General features: G+C 26.9%; 2 protein-coding genes and 1 pseudogene across 3 annotated transcripts; 2 read left to right on the top strand and 1 right to left on the bottom strand.

Annotated features, from left to right (window-relative positions):
- Positions 1-26: 26 nt before the first annotated feature.
- Positions 27-11,345, bottom strand: LOC132951217 (WW domain-containing adapter protein with coiled-coil). The gene is made up of 12 exons (XM_061022993.1): positions 11,099-11,345; positions 10,974-11,007; positions 9,310-9,523; positions 8,091-8,164; positions 7,931-8,026; positions 7,164-7,371; positions 6,863-7,105; positions 4,705-4,829; positions 4,444-4,627; positions 645-805; positions 443-570; positions 27-368 (listed from the first exon to the last, which is right to left on the bottom strand). The coding sequence occupies exons 1-12, from the start codon at positions 11,137-11,139 to the stop codon at positions 275-277; spliced, it is 1,602 nt and encodes a 533-aa protein (XP_060878976.1). The 5' UTR covers positions 11,140-11,345; the 3' UTR covers positions 27-274.
- Positions 11,346-11,511: 166 nt separating this feature from the next.
- LOC132951219 (uncharacterized) lies at positions 11,512-18,176 on the top strand. Of its 2 annotated transcripts, XM_061022994.1 has the most exons (10): positions 11,515-11,941; positions 12,033-12,120; positions 12,617-12,676; positions 12,955-13,175; positions 13,233-13,412; positions 14,716-15,041; positions 15,107-15,257; positions 15,409-15,507; positions 17,478-17,561; positions 17,624-18,175. In XM_061022994.1, the coding sequence occupies exons 1-10, from the start codon at positions 11,862-11,864 to the stop codon at positions 17,802-17,804; spliced, it is 1,470 nt and encodes a 489-aa protein (XP_060878977.1). In that variant the 5' UTR covers positions 11,515-11,861; the 3' UTR covers positions 17,805-18,175. The 2 variants fall into 2 exon arrangements, with proteins under 2 accessions (XP_060878978.1, XP_060878977.1); XM_061022995.1 differs by lacking the exon at positions 12,617-12,676 and having other exon boundaries at positions 11,512-11,941; positions 17,624-18,176.
- A 1,193-nt stretch (positions 18,177-19,369) lies between these two features.
- LOC132950679 (uncharacterized) lies at positions 19,370-20,520 on the top strand (annotated as a pseudogene).
- Positions 20,521-24,238: the final 3,718 nt, after the last annotated feature.

Genomic DNA, 24,238 nt, shown 5'->3' with positions numbered 1-24,238 from the left:
ATGTAAGAACAAATTAGACTATAATATTAGTACTTAGTAAGTACCTGTATTTAAATTAATATAAAAGTCAGACAGCTATAATTAAAAAAAAAAACTTGAGTGATAAATAAAGAATACCAAATACCTAACAATTGGAACATATTTTTGGTCTCGAGACCCAGAAACAAAATTATAAAAAGTTTGTAAAAAATCAACATAACAAAAAAAAATGTTTGCGGTCACTTATGGTAAAGTTGACAACTATTTAAATAACAAAACACTTGCCATAGTATATTTAAGTTGTCCTTCCTTCATCTCCTTCACCCATAAATGAATTTTCAGATTTTAATTTTTCTAAAGTTTTAATTTGTTGCTGTAAAAATAACACCCTGAAAACCAAATTGAATAATAAATATAAAGAACCAAGTTAGTTAAATGCAGGGGTTTTTTTTTTAAAACTTACTTGTGTTCTAGTAAGGATGCTTGCACTTCAGTCAAACGAACAATAGATCTTGCATATTTTAGTTCTGCAGATACTCGTGAACAGTGTACACTTCCTAATATATGGGCTTCTTCATTTAATTTTTGTGCCTAAAATAAAATGCTTAGCTATTAAAATCATGCAATTTTTTTTTCAAATAAAGGTATGCATTTAATAATGTTACCTGTTTTGCTAAAATATCAGCTGGCCATGATTTAACATGTGATGTTAAATCATCACGTACAAAATTTGACATGACGGGAGACGTTGTTGTTCCAAGCTGCCTGTAACTCATTACATTGTTGACTTGGACAACTTGTTCAGCATGGCTTGTTACAGGACTTCCTGTTATTATGATTTATGTTAATTTAATTCAAATACAAGACGAAAATATTATTTTCTTAGTTTTGTTAAAAAATTACTTTAAGAACCTTATAAATAACATTTTTAAAATTCATCTTATTATTGTCTACTATATTTGGCTTAAAAAGCTCACAGTTCAGAAACCATAAAAAAACCTCTGAATTGAATTCAGTATGGCATACAACTGGCATCAGAAAATGGTCTATGTTTAGGCAGGTGTATGGAACGTTAGAACACTAAACAAACCTCGAGCTTTGCAGTATGCACTAGATACCTATAACAACTATACAAAAGACATACTGGCGTAACAAGAGCCAAATAGCGGAAACCTTAAGGGAGACACAAAAATGGAGTAGGTTTTTCATGGTACACATACAAAACACTACCCCAAATGTGAAGAATTTTTCAGCCTCCAATAATGGGATTTGCTAAATCTGCATAGCAGGAAAATTTCAACGTAATTACTAGGGCTCGGATTAAAATGCTCTAAAAACAGAGAAAATTGCTCTGAAAAAAAAATGTATTTTACCGCAATAATACCCCTTAAAAATTTACATATGAAATAATTTTTTTAATGTTTTATTAGGTACACCTACCTCATTTAAAATAATTTATTAAACATTTGTTAAAAAAAACAAAATTTGATGACAATGTGATTAGAAGTGTTTATAAAGTGTTTATAAATTATAATCACGGGCCACGGCCTACAAATTATACTACTGGATACATGTATTTCCCTTTGTCTAGGCCTCAGTGGGTAAATTGCTAAGAGCAGAATTTTTGGACCAAAATTATCAGTGGTAGATAGGCCCACCGAGAATTCGGGATTTTCCCGGTAGGCCCTATCCTGTGTTGATGTATGGGGTGTCTCTAGGACCATTTATCAAGTACTGAACCTTGTGTGATGAAGATTGAAAATAATTTTAAGGCGCCCGGTGCCGATGCCATTTTGTCTTCAAAAATACATTCTGCGGGAATATCAATACAGCCTGGTAAAATTGACCAAATTTCAAATTTTTTTTTTTAATTGCGTAGCGAGCTAGTGGCAACGTTAGCCGATTATGTTTTTTTTAATAACTATGTTTAATTACGAGGCCTACTCAAGGTGGTTTTACACAGCAAATCAGGGGATATTTTTGATTTTTTGTCCAAGCGATATTCAATTCGAAGTATTTATTTTAAAAAAAATGTACATTATACAAAAAAAATTTAATTTTTTAAGTTTTTCATTAATAATTTTAAAACAAAGTTTGTCTGGGCTTTTTTTTTACTTTCTTAAAAAGCACCCTTGAATACACATTTTGAACAAAAAAATTAATTTTAAAAATCTGTAAGTGGCCGAAACTAACCTAACCAGTATCGTTCCTGAATCTGTACTAAGAGTAAATTTATCATTTATTATATAGTTTTGTATTGTATTGTTATATCAAAATAAAATGTCGCTTGAGTCTTATTTTTTGGGGGCTCTTATTCAAATTACTTCCGGTAAAAAAATATAAGTCTATCCGCCACTGAAAATTATATGCCCCCCTCCCTAGAAGACATGACTGTAGTCATAATATGATATACAAATATGCATTAAGACTAACATATTGGCCAACAAATTAAAAATAAATTGTTTTAAGCTGCTAACAAGGATCATAATGGGTGATACAGAAACTATGATCACAGAAAAAAAAAACAAATCATAAGTAATTTTAAGGAGCATTTTGAATGCCTCCTTAATCAAACCACAGTAAGATATGATTTAGAACTATACATTGACTGCTACACAGCAGAAATAGATATAGTGGTACCCAAATATGAAGAAATTGAGAATTTAATTAAGAGGCTTAAAATAAAAATATTTGTGAACAAAATCAGTGAAGTTAATAAAACAATATTATGGAAAATCGAGAATATCTCAGTAAAATAGAAATCGGCAATCGTATGGTCCAATATTTAAGAAGGGAAACCCCATTAAACAGACAATTATAGAGAAATTTCATTACTGGATACATGGTGTAAAATATTGACATCACTGATATTAGATATCATTAGAAAGAATAAACCCGTACATTGAATAAATAGTTGTAAATAACCAATGTGGATTTAGTAGGGGAAAATCCACAACAAACCATATCTTCGCACTAACACAAAATATTAATATGAAAAATATAGGTTATAAATATATATATAAAATAAAATATTAATTTGAAAAGGACTTGCATTTAGTCTTTGTGGAGCAGGCATATGATAGTGTAAACAGAGACGAGCTTTGGAAGGCAGTGGTAATTTAGAGAATACCCAAAAAATATAAAAACTTAATATAAAAAATGTTACGATAAAACGCTATGCAGAGTGCGCTATTTGCAAGGCATCTCAGATCCTTCTGAAGTCGAATCTGACCTAAAACGAGGCAAAGCTCTTTCGACCACATTATTCTCAGAAAAATAAATAAGCCAAAAATAACGTAAGCAAAGAAATGGAACTGCATTCAAACAAGGGGAAAACTAAGTACATGGTCATTTTGAGAAGACTGCCAAGTATAGATTCTAGGTTCAGGTAGTGTTCGGCAGCTCAGTCTTCATGCCCGAAAGTGGTTCAATCTTAACTTGAACAGAGTATACTACACCTACGACCTGTATTAACATAATATGTGGCACTTGTGAAGTCTTTGACCAAATGTGATAGTAGAAGACTTAATGTTCGAAATGAAAGTGTTACAAACTAATCTTTCACCCAGAAATATAGGCATATGAAGTAATAAAAATTTAAAGAGGCTATATAATAAGCCAGACATACTCTCTTTTATTAGGAGAAAACGCTTAGAATGATTCAAGCACGCATGAAGAGCAGATAGCACCTAATTAAAAATGTTTGAGTCAACAATATAAATAAAACAAGACTCCTAGGACAACCCAAAACCCGATCGATCGACATAGTTGCCAAAGATTTATTAATAATAAACTAGAACACACCTTTAGAGATAGATTTTAATGGCAGCGCTGGTCCTAAATGGACCGTTAAGCTGATGAAGAAGAAGATATTAAGATTTTAGAAATAATTTTTCTGACTTAATTACATTTTTGTGTGGTATTGTTAATGATAAAAATAAAATTTTTTCCTTCGATTAAGTATTAGATTATTTTACCATACAGGGTGACAGATAAAATCAAAAAGATAAACAAATACATAAATAAGACAACATATAATATAAATAAAACTTATTATCGTTCAATCAAAAACAAAGTCAATAAATATGTAATATGAGTAAAAAAAATTAAAGTAATAATGTGGTAAAAAGATAACAAATAATTGGTGTTTTACTAGTACTGTATTTCGATCTCATGAATAAATCGTCCAACACCTGGAGTGATCAATCGGTTGTTACCTGTTAGTATAGATATAGAAAACCATTGGAGCCAATATGAATTTGAAATATTTTGGAGCAAAGCAAATAATATATAGGTTTAAGAAAATATATTTTAATCAGAATATTTAGGGTTTTCTTCCAGCTTCAAAAAAAATTAAAACTTTTAAAACTAGAAAATATAATACTGGGTTATTTAGAATATCTTAATTTAATTACTATTAAAAATTTAATGTGTGATGGATAGGTTATCAAATTAAATAATTACCTTTAACTTCTTGGGTATTATTAGTTTCTGTGCTCGCAGGAGTGGGTGGACTTCGTTCAGTAACATTATTGGTTGTTGACGAATCAACTAAATTCTGAGTTATATTTGATAATGGTGGTGTTGTTGATCCAACATCAACATTTGTTCTTTCACACGGTTCACTGTTAACTTCAGCTCCCTTTACCTAAATGTTAATAAATTCAGTTAGGATAAATAACTTTTATATTAATCATAGTAAAATGTATACTGAAAAAAAAGTACTTGTGATTGAGGAGTAGAAGAACTGTGCCTTTGTGCAGGTACATTTGATAGTTGGAAGGACTTTTCCGAAGTTGGAGTGCTGTCACCACTACACAATTCCATATCTTGGGTTTGCGAAGAATCGCCTGATTAATTTCATAATAAATGTATTATATATTATCTATTTTATATTTGTATTTATATATTAAAGTGTGAACAGTAACTGTTTACTTATATTAGTCTTAATTAAATAGTTTATAAAGTATATATTTTTTGATTATACAGGTATAAAAAAATTTTAAATTGAAAAATATGAGTATGAGACGACTTAAGTTGAATGTATATCCCTAATTACTATTTACACATTACAGCAAAGTAGGTTAAGGTAGGTTCTTAACCACAAATTATTTATGATCAAAGATGATAACTTTTTTTTGGTGTATGACAGTGGTATACATGCAATTTTTATATTTTTTTGGCAAAAATGAATTCAATTTTATAAACAAAAAAAATACTAATAAAGTAATATTAATATAAATATAATATAAAATTATATAAAAAAAACTATCCTCAGAAATAGATAATGATCTGCTATCACCATAGTTTGGAATCGTTTTTGTATACAGGGTGATTCACCAAGCATGCTCATCTCCTTTTCTTCAATAATGAAGTTATTAAAAATCAGAATTTTAAAGACCATATTTACAAATTCTTGTTTATTTTTATTAATTTCCTTGATAACTTAAGAAATGTTCTATTTCAATACAAACTCTGTTTTTTTTTAAGAGGATGTCACACCCACATGTATTGTCTCCGTCTTACAAATATACAACATAGCAAAAACTGTTTTGCGCGTGACAACTTTTATCGCACCATATTTGTTGTATAACTACCAAATTGTCACAACACGTAAAGAAGAATTTTATCTGTGCAACAGCATGATTTTTTTTTAATAACACTATCCAATCATTTTTTATAAGCAAATAATATGGGCACGGTGTTGCATATATAATTTTCCACCCTACAATGTTCAGAAATTTTGGAGCTACTACTACACAGAAAGATAAAAATTGTCCAGCGCAAGTTAGTTTTTGAGGATAATGGGTTTCAAAGATATGGAGGCTAAGGAGAAATTTAAACTGTAGTGATTAATATTAATTTATCAACATTAATAATTTGTAAAAATAGTCCAAGTATAGTAAGTACTAGATCAGATATTACATCTAATTTATATTTGTGTAAAACCATTGTTAAGGACATTATCAACTATAAAATCATATTAAGAACTGATAAACTAATCATTCAAATTTTAAATACAGAACATCAAAATTTTCAAAAAAAATTACCCCTAAAGAAGGAGGGTTTCTGTACAAAAAATAGAAATTTATTTTGCCCAGGATACTCCTCAAATAGTACAAAAAATCTCTAGAATTTGAAAATATGGTCTGTTGGAAAATTAAAATTTTAATAAATTTATTATTAATAGAAAAAATGGGAGTGAGTATGGTTGGTAAATCACCCAGGAAATAATGATTTATTATTCAATTGAATATTATACAATATTTATTGCAATAAGTAACTGGCAGTGACCTATTCGGTTATGAGCTATACTTAAAACCTAGATGTAAAAACCAACTTCAAAATAGTAATATAGTATGTAAACAGAACATATTCTAATACCAAAAATTAACGATAAGATATATTGAAAAATTTAATAAGAATGCTTGAACAATAAATATACATTCCACATATCATATACCACGTATCAAGCTTCAGCTTTTACTGCCATATAAGTTTTTAGTTTAAATATATTATTAGATACAAAAAAGGGTATGATTTTTAGATTCTTTAAGAAACGTTGTTTTAATATTGTCTATTTTATTTAGGCAAATACTATTATCCTCTATTCCAAATAAGAATCATCACTTTTTTTTATTTAGCGCAAGTGGAGTATGGTGAAAACTTTGTGACATATATTGTTAACTATATGTTCACTGCAGTTCTATAATTTCACGGCATGAAACATCACGGTGTATACTGTATACATAGTGAACTATAATTGTCATAACATTTTCCCCATACTCAGTGTGTGCAAAAAATAGAGTGGTCATTCTTATTTGGAATAGAGTATAGTACCACATAAGCATTTTTTTACATATATTATTTATTTTTAACTTACAGGAATTGATTATTGTTGGCCCATCTTGTTCAAGTCTATCTACATTACACTCAGACACATGATGAGATTGCGAGACATTTATTGGAAGATTATTACTTCGCATTTGGTTCCAATAAGCATCTTTTTGATGGTGAGTTGGTCTACTTGTAGAATTAACTTGTTGTTGAGAGGACTGTTGTGAAACTTTGTTCACATGATTGCTCATTGATGATGATCTCATCATAGAGTTATTGGAATGTTTGTCTGTACAAAAAACATATATTAATGTTATAAGTTACAAGTTTTTAATATAATTACAAACCATGGTGGTATTGTGTTCGAGAAGGTTGAGACGCTGGATAAGCTTCTAACCATTCTCTTGGCTGATCCCATTGGGATACTTCGGTTTTACAATTATAATAGTATTTTTTGCCTGAAGAACTTGTGTGTTCAGACCAATCACCAACTTTAGTGACAGTCGAACTTCCGCCAGACCTGGATTCGCGGTTATTACTACTACTGCTGCTACTCTACACATAAATAAATATAAAACTAAAACAAGCTATATACACAGGTAAATTGATTTAAGAAATAACGCTGAGGGCTGAGAATTTTGAGAACAAAAAATTATGTTACGTTCAAACCATTATTAAATAAAATATAATAATATAGATACTATATATCAATAATTGTTAATAATTATCGATATACACATAAATGAAACATAAGATATTGGTTGATAAATGATAATCATTTTAAGGCATACAATATAAAAAGAATACATCGCAAAATCCCATGTACAATTTTTTGCTTGCATTTTGTTTGTATTCTATCAATAACTTAAGAAAAATATGAGTTATTAATAATAAGATTTATCATAAATATAAATATTATTAAGTAAAAAAATTCAAAGCAATTGTGATTTCACAGAAGTCTCATATAATACATTGGCATGTGGACACCCAATTATTCATGCTTTGTAAGCAAATATTTATGAATTTACTTGTTGTATTTGCAACATATATTACAGATATTATTATATAATACATTTACAGATTATGAAAACAAAAAAACAAAAATAATATTTACCTGACAAGAGCTATGAACAACTTTTCGTTGACCAGATTCTCTAGAATCTCTAGAATCCCTAGAATTTGACCACTTCACAGAATGAACAACCATTTTCTAAAAAATTAAATATTAATGTTAAAAATTAAGCATGCAATATGTAATAAAAATAATAAATTACTTCCGGACTAATCCGATCATGGTTTGTTCTATATTCATCTCTACTTCGTCTATCTTTTGGTGACCTACTATAATCTGAAAAATAAATATAATTTTTAATTTCATATTAGGTATTTTATTATGCTCTTAATAAATATCAAATTACATAAAGTATAAAAATTAATTTCATAATGCATTAATCAAATAAATAGTTCTAGAAATAATTAAACCAATTCATTGTTATATAATAGTTATATATTACATATTATTATTATAATTAAGTTGAACAAATAAACAATATTTAGAACTCCAAATCTCCTTTCGCCGTATAATTTAAAACTAATAATAGAAAATGTATCACCATGTACTAGTTTCAATACACTTAGGTATTTGATAAATGTTTTAGTTATTTTTGAAGTATGTATAATGTATTCTTTATTAGTTATTACAAAGTATAAATGAAACTATTACATATTTTCTAGGTATCTCATCTAAAATTTAAAAAAAATAATCAACAAATCTTCAATAGACTACTTAAATGTGGCAAATGAAAGATTTGAACATTTATAATATCCTTTAAATTATCTTACACACTGCAGTATTTTCATAAAATGCAAAATTAAAAGGTCAGATCCTAAAATTAAGGTAGACCATGTACTATTTCCTTTCAAGGATATCTCAAATTTAACAACAAAAGATAGTAGGCACAATTAAATAATAGCAAAATGTGATTAAATGGATACACAAGATGCATAGGTATTTGATATGAACAGGTATTGAAACAGTTTATTCAGAAAATCAGTTAAAACCGCAGTTTTTTCATATTAAAAAACCGTAACCAGAACCAAGTTTTAAAACACTGATTACTAAAATGTGACTGAAACCTAAAATCTTAAAAAAATCGTTAACAAAACCCAAACCGAAACCATAGAATTCAAAAACTGTTCTTAAAACCAAATAAAATTTAAAACCAATATCGGTTTCTTCAAATTGTATTAAGTTAATTACCTATAATATTTATAATTCTAGTTAAAACTAATATTTTTATGAGACGAAAATATTTTGTTTGAATCCCGCTGCTAATACTGAGTATTACACAAGGAAAACTATACCTTAAATTTAATTGAAGTTACTAATTAAAATAATCAACTGGGTCATAATAGTAACAGGGTTCTAAATCATTAGCAGAAAAGTTATTTGGGGTAAAGTATGTATTTTAATATCTAAATAAAAACACTTACCAGAATATTTATCACTATTCCTAGATTTATAGTCTCGAGAATCTCTCTCCTTATCTCTGTGACTTTTTTGAGAATGATATGAACTTTTGCTAGAGTATGATCGATCTCGCGATGGACTTCCTCGGCTAGGACTTGGATACGAGGTACCATTTCCCCTAACACTGCCATACTTTTGATCACTGCTAGAATTTTTTGAAACTAAATATTTGGAATTCTGAAAAATAAATTTATATAATAATGGTGTGTACCAACAATTTTAGTTTATTATTGAAATTTGAATAAACAATACATATAGAATAGAGGGGTAGAAGGTTACATGGCATGAGCACTAAATTGTGAAACTCATTTTGCCGTTTAGCACCAGAGTACCAATATTGACCAAGAGGTAAGCAACTACACACGTTTTATTTTCTATGACAAGTGGTTACCTCTGCCATCAAGATCACTGAATACAGTATATCTTGGTTGTTGGGATAGCAACTTGACCCATTGATTAGAAAAGTCATCAATAATTACAATTACTATACTTTGAGTTTAGATTGGTAGACTACTTGGTCAAATGTTGGCCCATTAAACTAGGCTTTAATGTTTATATATACATACCTACAGACCTAATCAATCTAAACAAAAAATTATCTTATTATTTTGTACTAAAAACTTTTTATCTTCACATTACTATTTCAGTAGACTGGTAGTACATACCAGACATGAATGTTAGGAAAATTTCATTGGATTAAAAAAGTTACCTACCACTTGAATTTAATAATGTACCATTTTAAACAAAATATTTATTTTATCATTTTTTGAATTGAAGCGCAAGTTAAACTAGATAGATTAAATTTTATTTATACCATAAAATTCAAAAAAAGACATTGTATTCACATTTACATAATATTATAAATTACTAATAAGCAATTCTAATAAAATACGTGATTATAATACTAGTGTAAATAATATTGTTTTATAATTTAATATATTAGACATAATAAACACAATGTTTAGAAATTGCAATTGTTTAAAAAGTCTTTCAATATTTTAATATTTTACAATTGTCCTTAATTAGGGTTTTAATTTCAAGTGCTAAAAAGTAACGTTATTATGTATAACATGATTATTTGATAAAGTTAAGAAATAGTTAAAATAAAATAAGATAAGGTATAAGTATAATTAACTACCTGTTTTTAATAAAAATTTTAAGTTACTGAATGAATAATATTTTTAGATTTTTCGTGTTCACAACTTACAAGTAAAACCATTAATATTACAGTTCTAACCATTTTAGGTATTCTTGGGAAAAACAACCAGAATCGCAAATTGGATCAGGAGAAAGATTTTAACTTATAATTTTCTAAGCTTTCTTTATTTGAACTTATTATATTCTGTAATTTATATTATTCTTTCTCGATGTATTGGTTACCTAAAATATGTATAAACATTGTAAAGTTGTTGATACATAACATTTACTTCAGACCTTTAGATTCAATACATCAGACGAAATCACTAAATGTATAGAATAAAAATAACAGTAAATGTTGTTTATTTAGTATAATGAGGACAGATTTTACTTTATTTAAAAAAAATATTTCATAGGAACCAATATTTTGAAGGACATAGTTGTGTACCTATCTTGGCAATAAATTATCACAAGGCCCAATAATATTTACCTGATACTGATGGGACGGGTTCTTGTCATAATACCTGAAAACAAAACAGCCAAACATTAATATTATTATTGATGTATAATAATTTGAAATTACGTTATTCACGTAATTTGGTAAGTAGGCCTTACCCATCACTAATCCTTTGAAGTTTCCTCGCATGCATTACCATCAATGCCGATTATCTGTGAAAATTCACCGCCCGGCTATGGAATTATATCGTTAACGATAAATGTAGGCGGACGTGTCGGTGGTTCTGGGGCTCAATCAGACGTAAGAATCTTTAATCGTAACCGGACGCCATGAAAGAGACCAATAGTAAAATGTAATAAAATGGAGTGAAAAGGAAAAAAACATTTAGACATTAGACGGGGTGAAGATGCTGTCAGGTGAGTGGAGGGGGCTTGTCATCCATCGGGAAGGTATGCACTACCATTGGTCAGTTCGAAAATCAGCTGGCGTTTATAAACAGTGCGAACATTGGATAGTGAAATAATGAAAAAATTTAATTAAAAGTAAATTGATTTTAGGTGTCTGGTTAATGAAGGCACTACTTAAATAATTCGAATACTAATTTTTCCCAACAATTTCCGAAAGCGAAACTGAAATTTTTGCCAAAATAGTTTTTTGTTTAATTTTGTTCAGTTTGCAGCCGTGTTGTATTCGTATAAATTTTGTTTATGCAAAATTCGTCCTTGAAATAAAAACACTAATTTGATTAAAAAAGTAAATAAATATTACCCAAATAGTAAATCTGCCGTCAATGAATTTAGTAAATTGTCCATATCATTAATTCCTTTAGTTATTTTGTATATTGACCTACGACACTCAAGTAACGATCTACTGTAGTCTATTTAGATATACAAATACGAGTTTACTTTTATCATTTAAACAATGGTAGATGTACCCGTTCAAGATATGAACAAAAATACATTTACATGGCACAACAAGAATGGCTACAAATCTTCGAAAACGTAAATTTTACTATAGTACTATGTACTCTACTACTATCTAGTATTATCTACTTGATTAATTTATAATTTTGATATTATTTTTATTTCTCAGATATAATTTATTTAATTATTTTTCAAGCATTGAAGATTCACATTCAAAATATCTTCATTATCAAATGACCAAACCTTTGTCTGTTCAAGTAAGAATAATACTTGACTAATTTGTTAATGCTTGTATTTAATTAATAGGTATGTTATAAAAAAAAAATAAAATATAAAGTTACATGACATGTATTCTAATTTTATATTTTCAAAACTAGCCATATGTAATTAAAAATTATTTAAAAAAATTATAATTATTAATGAGGATCTACAGTGGCTATTTGATGCCTTTATCTCCAAAGTTCCGACTTTGTGATACCTAACACTAATTTTAATTTTTTCAAGGTTTCTTTTCAATTGTAGATATTTCTTTACTAACTTGCTCCCACAATACAATTTATATGTATTCTATTCAGAGAGCTACTTTAAGCATCAACAAGTTCATGGGATCTATACTCCAAGAATCTCAAAACAAATACCATATTTCACTATTTACCTTAAGTGCCTTCACTACTGACAATTTCACAGCTGACTTTAACAACTTTATTTTAAATACAATACCTAACAATAACTTTTTATTTTAAAATATTTTAGACTCAACATGATTCTCCATGTAAAAGTGATTCTCCTCAACCATTTTATCATATTCATCAGGTAATTAACTTATTTTATTTTAATTTTCAAAAATTTGTATGTATAAATAAAATAAAATATTTCTTTCATTGTTTTTGTGTTATATTCTAAAATAATATTCTGTATGGTTTAATAGGTTATAAATACAATAGATAACAATAGATTGTTATGTTTGACTTAGAGAATTTTTCATCATTAAACTTTTGTGGATCATAATTGATTAGAAACTATTATTACATAAAAATAATAAATATATTAAATATAGTATAACTGAATTATTGATGTATGTTTTATTATAGGATTCAATTATTACACAGAAGTCAAGTCCAACACCAGTTAGATTTAGTCCCCGTATGGGTTCTAACGCAATAAATTATGCACGCTCAAGTGCTACAAATCGAGTATCAATTACTCCCAATATGTCACCAATCAGCAGTTCTAATGTAGATCAATCCATATCAAAAATTAGTGCAATGTTTCCTACTGCATCGGAATCCCATATTAAATCATTATTAAATAAGTAAGATAATATATTAATTATATCTTATTTATTTTTATATAATGAAAATTGTTTTAGATATCATAACAGAGAAGCTGTTGTTATTAGTGCTTTGCAAGTAGAAAAGCATCCAATCGCTACACCTGGACCATATACTCCACCATCAGTTAGTCGTCATTATATGTTACAAGCAAATCCTTCACCCTTGGCTAGTCCATTACCTAAACCAGCTCATTATTCTCCAAAAATGAAACTCAGGTAATTTTTTTCATGTATTAAATTTTGAGGGGTTATAATATGTAAATGAATAGACCTTATTAAAAAAAATCACACGCAAGTGTTCAAACAAAAATAAATGATAAATCAATCTTTATTAATTTTATTATTATTATTATTATTATTTATAATATAAGTCCATACATTTTAACACTGATTACCTAGATATTTAACTTAATCAAAATACTTAAGACATTTTAATTTATTTCAAAAAATATTTAATTAAGAAGCCCAGTGCCAGTTTTTAAAAATTTTTGCAGTTCTATAAAGTTTGAAAATTAAATTTTATATTTTAGTTGCCACTTTAATTATAATACTTTTTCATTATAAACTACTCAATACCTATTTAGAGGGGATTGGTAGAGTGTATTATATTGAAAATAAATTACTACAGGAATAATTCTCAGACCTTGTAAAATTGTTAGATTTTGATAACTTTTTTTATCTAAAAGAAAATTTCTTACAGGCCGTATCAAACTCAGATTTTTTATTTTATTTCAAATAATGGTATAATATAATACGTAATAAACTGCTTAACATTGTAATATTTTTGAAGACATATTATAAAGTTTGAGATTAAAATATTGAAAAACTGAGTTCGGTGAGACCTGTAGAATATTACCCTCTATTAGTTAAAAAAAAATTATCAAATTTGGTTGATTCTACAGAACAGGATCATTATTACCGTATAGCCTATAAAGAAAATTACATTGGCACTGGGCATCTACACTATTTGCCTCTTGTTGTAAGTATTTAATATTGTTTCATTTAAAAATAAAATATGTGGTCAGACTAATCTAAATAATTATTTTATTATTTGACAGTAGATATTGAAAAATAGTAGTACTTAAAAACTACCTTAAGAGATTATCCCTTTAAATTATCTTTTATTTTTAAAGTTTATTTTAAAGAAATGAATATTGTAGTTGATGGCTATAGATACAAATATTATGTGGATAAGTGTATTTGTAAATGTGTTTGTGTGAGGCTTGAATTTAGAATGTATTGCCATGGTTTTATTTATTTCATTTACCTATTTTATTTTTATTTTTAGCATGAATTTTACTTTTGATGTTTCAGTATATGTAGTTAAATTGAATTGATAATTGTCTGATGTAATTAGACGATAGAAAATATTTTTTGTGGGCAAAATTTTACATTGATGGATTTATTTTATAGCATGAGTTGGTAAGTATTTATATTTTTATTTTGTTTATAAAATTGATTTTGCAAATCATGTATTGTTGTTTTTAATTACAACGTGTTTGTTTTATATTTCATATAGATATTTGAAAAGTGTATTTCCAGTAGTAGAAGAAACAGTACTTTTGGATACATTATGTAGTGCTGACAATAATGTTAACCAAGCCACAAAAACATTACTAACTATGGGATTTAACAAACGACATAACATTACAAACATTGTGCCTAAACTGCCTAGAGTTACATTAACCAACAGTGAAAATGATTATGAAGAGGACGATATGTTTTGGTTACGAAGAAAAGCATGTGATAATTATGATAAAACTAAATCTACTTGTTCATCTTGGCCTGTTTCTTCTGTTGTATCAACACCAACCAAAAAAATAAATGTTGATGAACAGATAAAAAGTAAAAATTAAAAAACAAAATATAAAGTAATAAATAAATATTAATAATATTCTTTATTTTTGTAGTAAAACAAAGATTACAGGTTAAATTTGATGATCAAGAAGAAAAAATTATAATTTTTGCCTTAGAAAGTACAGATTATAATGAATTATTAGCTGATCAGATTCTTAAAAATCATTTGGATAATGAATTTAAAACAAAGGATGAAAATGATGGGTAATATTATTTAAATAAAATAAATAGATTTAAAAGAGTGTAATAAAATGATCTGTACAACTTGAATTCATTATATTGCAATGTAAACTTTTATATAAAATCAAAAATACATCCTTGAAATAGTTAATATTAATTTTACTTATTATTATAGGAAACTCAAAAAGGAAAATTCTAGTAAAGAAACAACTGGTGACTGTGTTGTAATGAACAAACTTTCACATTCTAAAACTGAATCAAGAAATTCTTTTTGGTAAGGAATTATTTGTGTTATATAGTGGGGTAATCGGAAAAAAAATGAATGAAAATATATCAAAATATGTTAAAACTGTATTGAAAAAGATACTAAAGTTACATAAAAAATCATATATCATAAAAAATAAATGGGACTGGGAGCTTATATACCTATATAGTGTATATATTATAATATATATATATATATAATTTATAGGAATTCATTCTGTATGGTTTTTCAAATATAGTAGACTAATTACTATAGATTACTATTACAAAATTACTATAGATACTTATAATTTGAACTTTAATTAAGAACATTACATAAAAACAAACGTTTTTTGGTATAATAATAGGTTATATGTATACCTGCCTAAAAACAGGTCTTTTTAACAGCCGTAAGTCATAACATAAGAAAGAGGTGTACCTAATTATAATATTACATTTTTATTAATTTATAGCATTATTATTATAATTATATAGATATTATAATTGTATTTATTATTTACATTTTAATATGTGATTTAAGTAAGTAATTAACATTTTTTATGTAACTTAAATATAATTTTCATTATAATTTCAACATATTTGTACTTCAGTTTTGATATATTTTCATTCATTTTTATCGCGACATTTTTTTCCTAGTGTGGTACTTTTTTTACCGTGATTCAATAGTGGGTATAACAATTATTGAATTACAAAAGACAAAAAAAATATTGATTAGGCTTAAATTTGTGTTCAGTTAGGACTTTGTTGACACATAATTATGTTATTATTATTATTATTATGTGGGTTTCCAAAAGACAGTATACATATTCAAGTATATATGTTACCAAATTATAAAATTATAGTAAACAATTATATAAATATAAATACAATTATTATAAAAAAATATAAAGTATCTACTTGGTAGAATGAGTTTCTGAGCCATGCAAGAAATATATTGGTCTACCATTATTAAGTCTATGGTTATGTCTATTATCATTTTTTATAAACATTTCCTTCAAAAGTTTTGGCAACACTATATTTTTATTGTTTCCAGTGTAGATATGTTATTAGTGCTTCAGAATTTCAGATATGTAATATCAATTATTATACTCTATCGAACAAGAGAATACGCTGATTCTACCATTGGGACTGGATAGATGGTAGGGTGTTGCTTGGGGGTGCTCAAAAGAAATGATTTTTGTTGAGACACGTCGTGTAAGTGTTCTATTGCTGGATAGAGTATAGTTTTATGTAGAAGGGAAAATTATAAAATGTACAGAATTTCAGTTATAAGGTTTTTTACTGTTTGGAAGTCCAAAGTAAACTTAAAAGATATTGGCCCAGAAATCTAATTCAATAATAAATAATAATTCCCTAGCCTGGTTGGGCTTTTGAGTGGTTTCCTATTATTGCATAATATTACTAATATAGGTATATTCTTATTTGTTAATAATGCGTTACATGCAGTGGTCGGGAGTAGCGACGCTACAGTAGCACGTTACTTTATTTGTAGCGATTGATGTAGCTTCGCTACATTACGCCTTAGATAGCGAATTTATTCTAGCGTGCTAAACATTTCTGAATAGCGTAGCGAAAAATATCATTATTTTGTCGCTATCTACAATCTAATTGGTGATTATTAATATATCAATTATGATTATATTTGTTTATTTATATTATGATAATGATGAGTGTATTAGTGAAGTTTTTGTCCTGGGTCCTGCCCAGTGACCAAATGTAAAATCAGTACAAACTACAAACACTAGTTTTCCATTGGAACATTTTCAAAAATTACGCGCACTACATTTAGATAATAGTGTTAAAAGCAGCGCGCTACATTTAAAAAAAAATAGCAATAGCGATAGCGAGCTACTTTTTTGGGGGAAGTAGCTGTAGCATTAGCATGTTACAAAAAACTAGTAGCGATCCGACCACTGATTATATGTTATATCACTTACTGTTCTTTCTTTAATTATTAAATATTGTTTTATTTGGGTTTAGTGAAATAAATGTTGAAAGTCAGAAAGCAGTGGCAAATGGTACACAAAAAAGTTTGGCAAAAGGACCCAATAAAGATTTATTAAGGTAAACTCCATTTATCACTAAACAATTAACAATTTTTACTAAGTAATATATTTTTATTACAGCAAAATGTCCTCATCTAAATGTGAGCTGGATGAAAAAAATAGAGTGAAACCCAAAGGCCCAAATAAATCATTGTTGAGTAAAATTCATTCTTTAGCAAAAGGACCAAATGTTGAGCTAAAAAAAGGACCATCTAAAGGATTAGCTAAGGGTAGTATTTTCCATAGACTATTCAGGAAATAATTATTTATGTTATATATTATTTTAAATTAAGAACATTATATCTATTTTTTAGATTCTTTGAATTTGTATAGGGAATTTAAAATCTTTTTTTTACTACAATAATTTAATATTATTTTGTTACCTTACGTGACAAATTTGTAGATTAATTATATTGATTTGTTTTATAATATTATATAATTGTTTTTCATTTTCTTCAGTACTTCAGTCAGAAATCTATCTGATAACTTGTATAACCCTTTTTTTTGTAGATAATATTTTACATAATATAAGAAAAATCAATAATTATGTACTTAATAATTAATATTGAAAAATAAAAATGATTATGATAGTTTTGTGATTAAATCTAAACTTGGAATATGGTGTTTAATTTAGTATATTTATTTCACAAACAAATCACATGAAAATAATTTCTTGACGTGTATTTGAACAGTAAACTCGACTAAAATGAAAAAATAAGTCATTAAGCGCCCTGGGTCAACATTCTGGTCAAGTCAGGGATCAGCATGTAAAGTTTCTTGATTTATAATTTTTAGAAATTTATGAAATGATAACACACCCAAGCAGTATAACAATTTGAAACCAGAAAAATGTCGATGTGAACAGTCCCATAAAAAATCATTTTCATTTTCATTTAGTGAGATATATCTCCGAAACCGGAGAGCGGAATTCGTTGTTTGAGGTCTTGTTAGATTCACATTGGTCAGGAGAAATTCAGTGAAGATTTTTAGAACTTTATCTTTAATAGTAAACATAATCAATATTTGTTAATTCTCTACAGAACATTAAAAAAAATTAAAACAAATTTTATTTGGCATTTTTTGAAGTTTTTCAGCTTTACAGCTTTGTGGTAAATTAACGATTGGAGATAAAGTTCTGAAAATCTTCACTTCACTTCTCCTAGCCAATGTGAATCTAACAAGACCCCAAATAACAAAATCCGTTCTCTAGTTTCGGAAATCTAGCAAAAAATAACTTTTTTTTTTATCTGAAAAATTAAATAATTTTTTTTAAACATTTTAATTCCACATTTAGTATCTACTTGATAATCCCTTTTTAATTACTTTCTAGCTATCATAGTTTAGGAGAAAAGTTAAAAAACAGAAAAGTTGGGACTTTTCACGCCAACATTTTTATGGATTCAAGTGGTTTACTGCTTGGGTGTCATATCAAATCTCTATAATTAATAATTTTTATTTTATTTTATATTAAAGCTAGCTAAAGTACCCACCTACTCATCATTACTGAGTTACAATTTTATTATTTTCCTATTTAACACAAATTCTTGAATTTTTCAAAATTCAGACTTCATTTCAATTACCATACTTACTTGATTAAATATCAAGAAAGTAATAAAAAAATTGAAATATGAAATTGTCTGTAAATAGCTCAAAACGAGTCAAAATATTTTGAAAGTTTTATCAAGTATAGGTATTTTTTTTTTTGATTAAGGTAAACAACCATATGAGGAATCTGGTAATACATTTTCAAATCTTAGATTTAAAAAGAAAAATGTTTAAAAATTTCTAACGGAAATTTCTTTCTATTACGGAAAGCAAATGCTATAAATGATAATACGAGAAGGTCAATGGTAATCAGCAGTGATATACGGAGCCCTCAGTTGTACTGTTTTTGCCTATATCTAAGGCGTAATGCATATAATAAATACCGCCAAAATGTTAAGTGGCTGTAAACAAAAATGACTATTTTTCGTATAAAGAGCAATATTTGTTTTGTATAATATAAAAACTTATAAGAATGTGTTCTAAAAAGTTGTTCAACAAAATATTGTTATAATACAGAGGAATTAAATCCAAATTTAGCATTTCATAGATTTCCATCTAATTGTAAGTTTCATAAAATAATTATGTACAGAACCGTATGCTTCTAAATAATAATAAATTATAATTGTAGATTAAATAGTTTAATATTATTTTTGGTAATATAATTTTAAATTGTATTTTACGATTTCTGTATAAATTAATATATTAGGTGTAAAAAATGTGTCGAGAAGCTTAGAAATTATGGATGTTTTAAAATCTCAAGGTTCTAGATTTTTAACTAAAACCGTGTTATTTGTTCTGATCATTTTAAATTACCTGATGATATTATATGGAAGGGTGTAGGAAATAAAACATGAGTTAATCAACTTTTACATAGGTAGTATAGTCATTAATTTTACTATATATTAAGTCATCTAAGTAAATATTATTCTATTTTCTAATTATTTCAAATTACATACCTATATTTACAAATTATTGTTCAAACTTCAAAGACTATTCCATCTGTATTAACGGCTTTACCTTAAGTTTTAAGTCCTCGTGTAGTACAATGCATAACTAATTCCCAATCCTAAGGTTAGTTCAATTTTTTTTTTATTTATATTACAATTATTTATTTTTTAATTACACTTTAAATTTTCACATTTCTTAAAAATTAATAGGTAGGTACATCTAAAATACAAGAGAAATCTATGAATACATTATGCCATCGTAGACTTTTTATTGAGCCAGAGCCTGAGTTGGAATTTACAAATTTTATAACTGTTAAGTCACTACCAACAGCTACAGAAAATAATATTAAGAAACGTAAGTGTGTTTTGTTTTTAATGAACTATATAATTTTACTGTACCTTTAATATACTTTTATTGCATATTATATGTTTTGTTTTTATTATTCATTTAAATTGAGATGGACAACGGATAAAGGATTATGTTGAATGTTGTAAGTAACTTAGATTTTTAATTTATTATTAATTAGATAGTAAACTAATAACAAAATATAAAATATGATATTAATTATTATACTGCATTAATAATCAAAGATGTTCCTATCAAACTTGAATCTAATGAAAAAGTTTTTGGTTCTTACTATCTTTAGAGTATGCACCGTGTATGGAGTAGGTAGTTATTAACCACTGTTAATAATACTAAATACATTAATAGTACCTATTAATTAATTAGGTATTATAAAAATGTTGTATTCTGTAAGTTACAAATTACCTGTACACCATATGCATGATCAACAATTATGCTCATAAAGACAAGTCATTGAAATTAAAAATAATAGCTTACCAAAAATTAGTGTCCTAACAAAAATTTAGAATAGCCATGCATAAAAAGAAAAATCTAAATGTTTAATAAAAAAAAGACCAGCTTTTCCAAAATACCATAAAGAATAATTTTATTTTACAAACACAACTAAGGCTTAGTCAAGTGACAAAGAGAGGTTTAAGGTACAAGGAAAATGAAAAACTAAATCCCTTAACTTATATTATAGTTTACCAAAATCATATTAATTCGTGCAGAAATGGTTGTCTTCCAACTGTAAGATCATTAAGGAATTGGCTTCAATTATTAGATGTATCGTACGGATTAAACTCAAATATTCTTGAAATACTTAAAACTAAATTTATGTCTGTTGAAGCTAAGGACAAACAAGTGTCAATGTTGATGAAATGTGAAATGTTTGAAATGACAAACAAACAAACAAACAAATGTCAATCAAAAAATTAGTTTCATACAACTCAAAAAATGATTTATTTAGTGGCTTTGAAGATTTTGAAGATAATTCAATAGTTGATTTAAAGAGTACTGTGACCAAGCCTTAGTCATAATGATAAAAGATCTTACTACTCCTTGGAAACAAGTTATTGGGTACTTTTTTTCAAAGGATATAAACTTAAACAAATCGTTGGACATACAATAACAAAATTTAAAAAAACAGGACTCATACCAAAAGTGATAATTTGTGACCAAGGAACGAACAACTTATGCATGCATAATTTGTTTGGAGTCACTTATATAAAACCTTACATTCGTTTTGAAGGAGAAAAAATTTATTTTTCCCATGGTAGCCCACATCTTATAAAATCTGTAAGAAGTAACTTTAAAAAGTATGATTTTTCCATTGATGAAAAAATATATTCCTGGCAAGATTTGGTTACTTTTTATAATTTAGATAAAAATAAAACGTTGAGATTAGTACCAAAATTAAAAAACATTCACATGGAACTACCACCATTTTCCCCAATGCGGGTTTGTTTTGCTACCCAAACATTAAGACACACGGTTAGCCCCTGGTATATTCACACTAGTGTCTAGTGACACTAAACAAAATGAGAAGTAAAGCTACATACATAGTTAAATGTATTGCATTTTTTAATAGCCTTTTTGACATTTTTAATAGTATAACATACAACGAACCAAAACTTTTGTAGAGGCCATTGTCCAAAGATTCCTGTCAATGGGAATTTTTAAAAAATGCTGATAAGTTTTAAATTATTTGAAAATTCATAATAAGTCAAGAAAGCAGCCTCTGTGTATTAAAGGACGGAGAGAAAATATAAATGCACCGAACTTCCTGTATGAAGAATTAAACACAGAATATTCTATAGAATTTTTACTAACTAGAAGCTTAACTCAAGATTGCATTGAAAATGTATTTTCAATAATTAGAGCAAAACGTGATAAAAATACTACTCCAGATGCTACTAAATTTTGGTCTGCAATAAGAAGAATGCAAGAAGAATGTTGATTTGTAATAATTTGCTTACACCATCAGGAGGAAATTGTGAAATGAATGCCTGTCAATTTTTAACCAAGCTTAATGTAATAAAAACAATTAGACTAAGATATGTGTAACAATATATTAAATATTCATTTGTCATCAACAAATATCAACAGTATCCTCATGAATCCGCATAATACATCTGCAGTAACTTGTCACAGGATGGGCATGCAGTAAACTTGAACATCCTGAATGCATCAAACAATTGACAGCAAAAAACAAAATTAACACTGTATTCAACCCATGTACTACTTTCATTGAAATGAAAGAATATGAAATTAGTGATTTGCTATATCCATTTGATTCAACGGTTGATTTTTGTAAAAGAATGACTTATTTATTTTAAGAAAATATTCAAAAAATGCTATTGGAATCAAAAGCGAATGTAAGAAGTAAAATTTTTAATTTGATTCAAACCGTATGTATCAGGACAATAAATATATGTAGTATAGTAAACTTAAATTCATCAAAAAATGTGTAAATGTTATAATTAATAGTTATATAAAAAACTGTAATAATATTATGGCCCACTATAAAATAACAGCAAACAAAAAGTTTAAAAAAATTACACATTCATAAGAATGAATATTTATTTTATATTATTAGTATAATACTTATTGGCTATTATGTTTTTATATATTTTATTTAAAAGTAATTTATTATTACCAATGTAAATTGTAAATATATTATAAAGTTTGAAAATACATTAAATTATTTTTATATTATATTATAGTATTATTTTACTATTATTAACAAGGTTTGTTAAAGTTTTAAATATTATGTTATTCTTATTTCAAGTTCCCTAATGAAGAACATATTTTTGGCTTTTGCTATAATTTAGTAATTTACTATTTAGTTTTAGTGAATGGTAATATGGTATACCTATATCAAATTGTATAGATAAATATAAAAAGTTTCATATTATAATAATTATTCATCATAAATTGAAAGGTAATTTAAAAAAAAATTTAGTTTGTTATAATAGAAATTCATTTTGGATGGTTTTTCAAAAATAGTAGACTAATAAATATATAAGAAATATAATAATAGGTTATATGTATACCTGCCTATAAACAGGCCTTTTTATCAGCTGCAAGTCATAACATAAGAAAGAGGTGTACCTAATTATAATATTACATTTTTATTATTTTATAGCATTATTATTATAATTAATAATTATATAGGTAGTATAATTGCATTTATTATTGACTATTGTATTACATTTTATTAATTTGGACTTGTATTAAATTAAATTATATTTTAATATGTGATTTAAGTAATTAACATTTTTTATGATATTATATTATTTTTTATGTAACTTTTATGTATTTTTCAATACAATTTTAACATATTTATACTTCTGTTTTGATATATTTTCATTAATTTCTATCGGGACTTTTTTTTTTTTTCCGCGATTCATTGTTACAATAACAGTTGAAAAATATTAATTACATAGGCACAATTTTTTTTATAATTATTAGTTTCAACCCTCCTCATACAGGCCTATTAGCTTACTTCCCACCTTCTCAAAAATTTTAGAAAAAATCATATTAAAAAGAATTTATCCGATACTTAACGAGAAACAAAGTAAATTCGGCTTTGGAGTAAGCACTCCTCTCTCCACCAACTACACAGACTAATCGACACTATTGCCTCATCTCTTGAACAAAAAAAATTTTGTTCTGGGGTCTTTCTTGATGTTGCTCAGACGTTTGATCGGGCCTGGCATAAAGGACTACTGTTCAAATTATTATTTTTACCCACTCCGTTATTCCTCTTACTCAAATCCTTCCTATCAAACCGTACTTTTTCAGTAAGATGTGAAGACGAAACTTCAGTATTCTTTCCCCCGACTCTCTATAATATAT

This window comes from Metopolophium dirhodum, chromosome 8 (assembly GCF_019925205.1).
Source record: "Metopolophium dirhodum isolate CAU chromosome 8, ASM1992520v1, whole genome shotgun sequence".
Taxonomy (NCBI): Eukaryota; Metazoa; Arthropoda; class Insecta; order Hemiptera; family Aphididae; genus Metopolophium; species Metopolophium dirhodum.
This window is presented reverse-complemented; position numbering and strand designations above follow the sequence as displayed.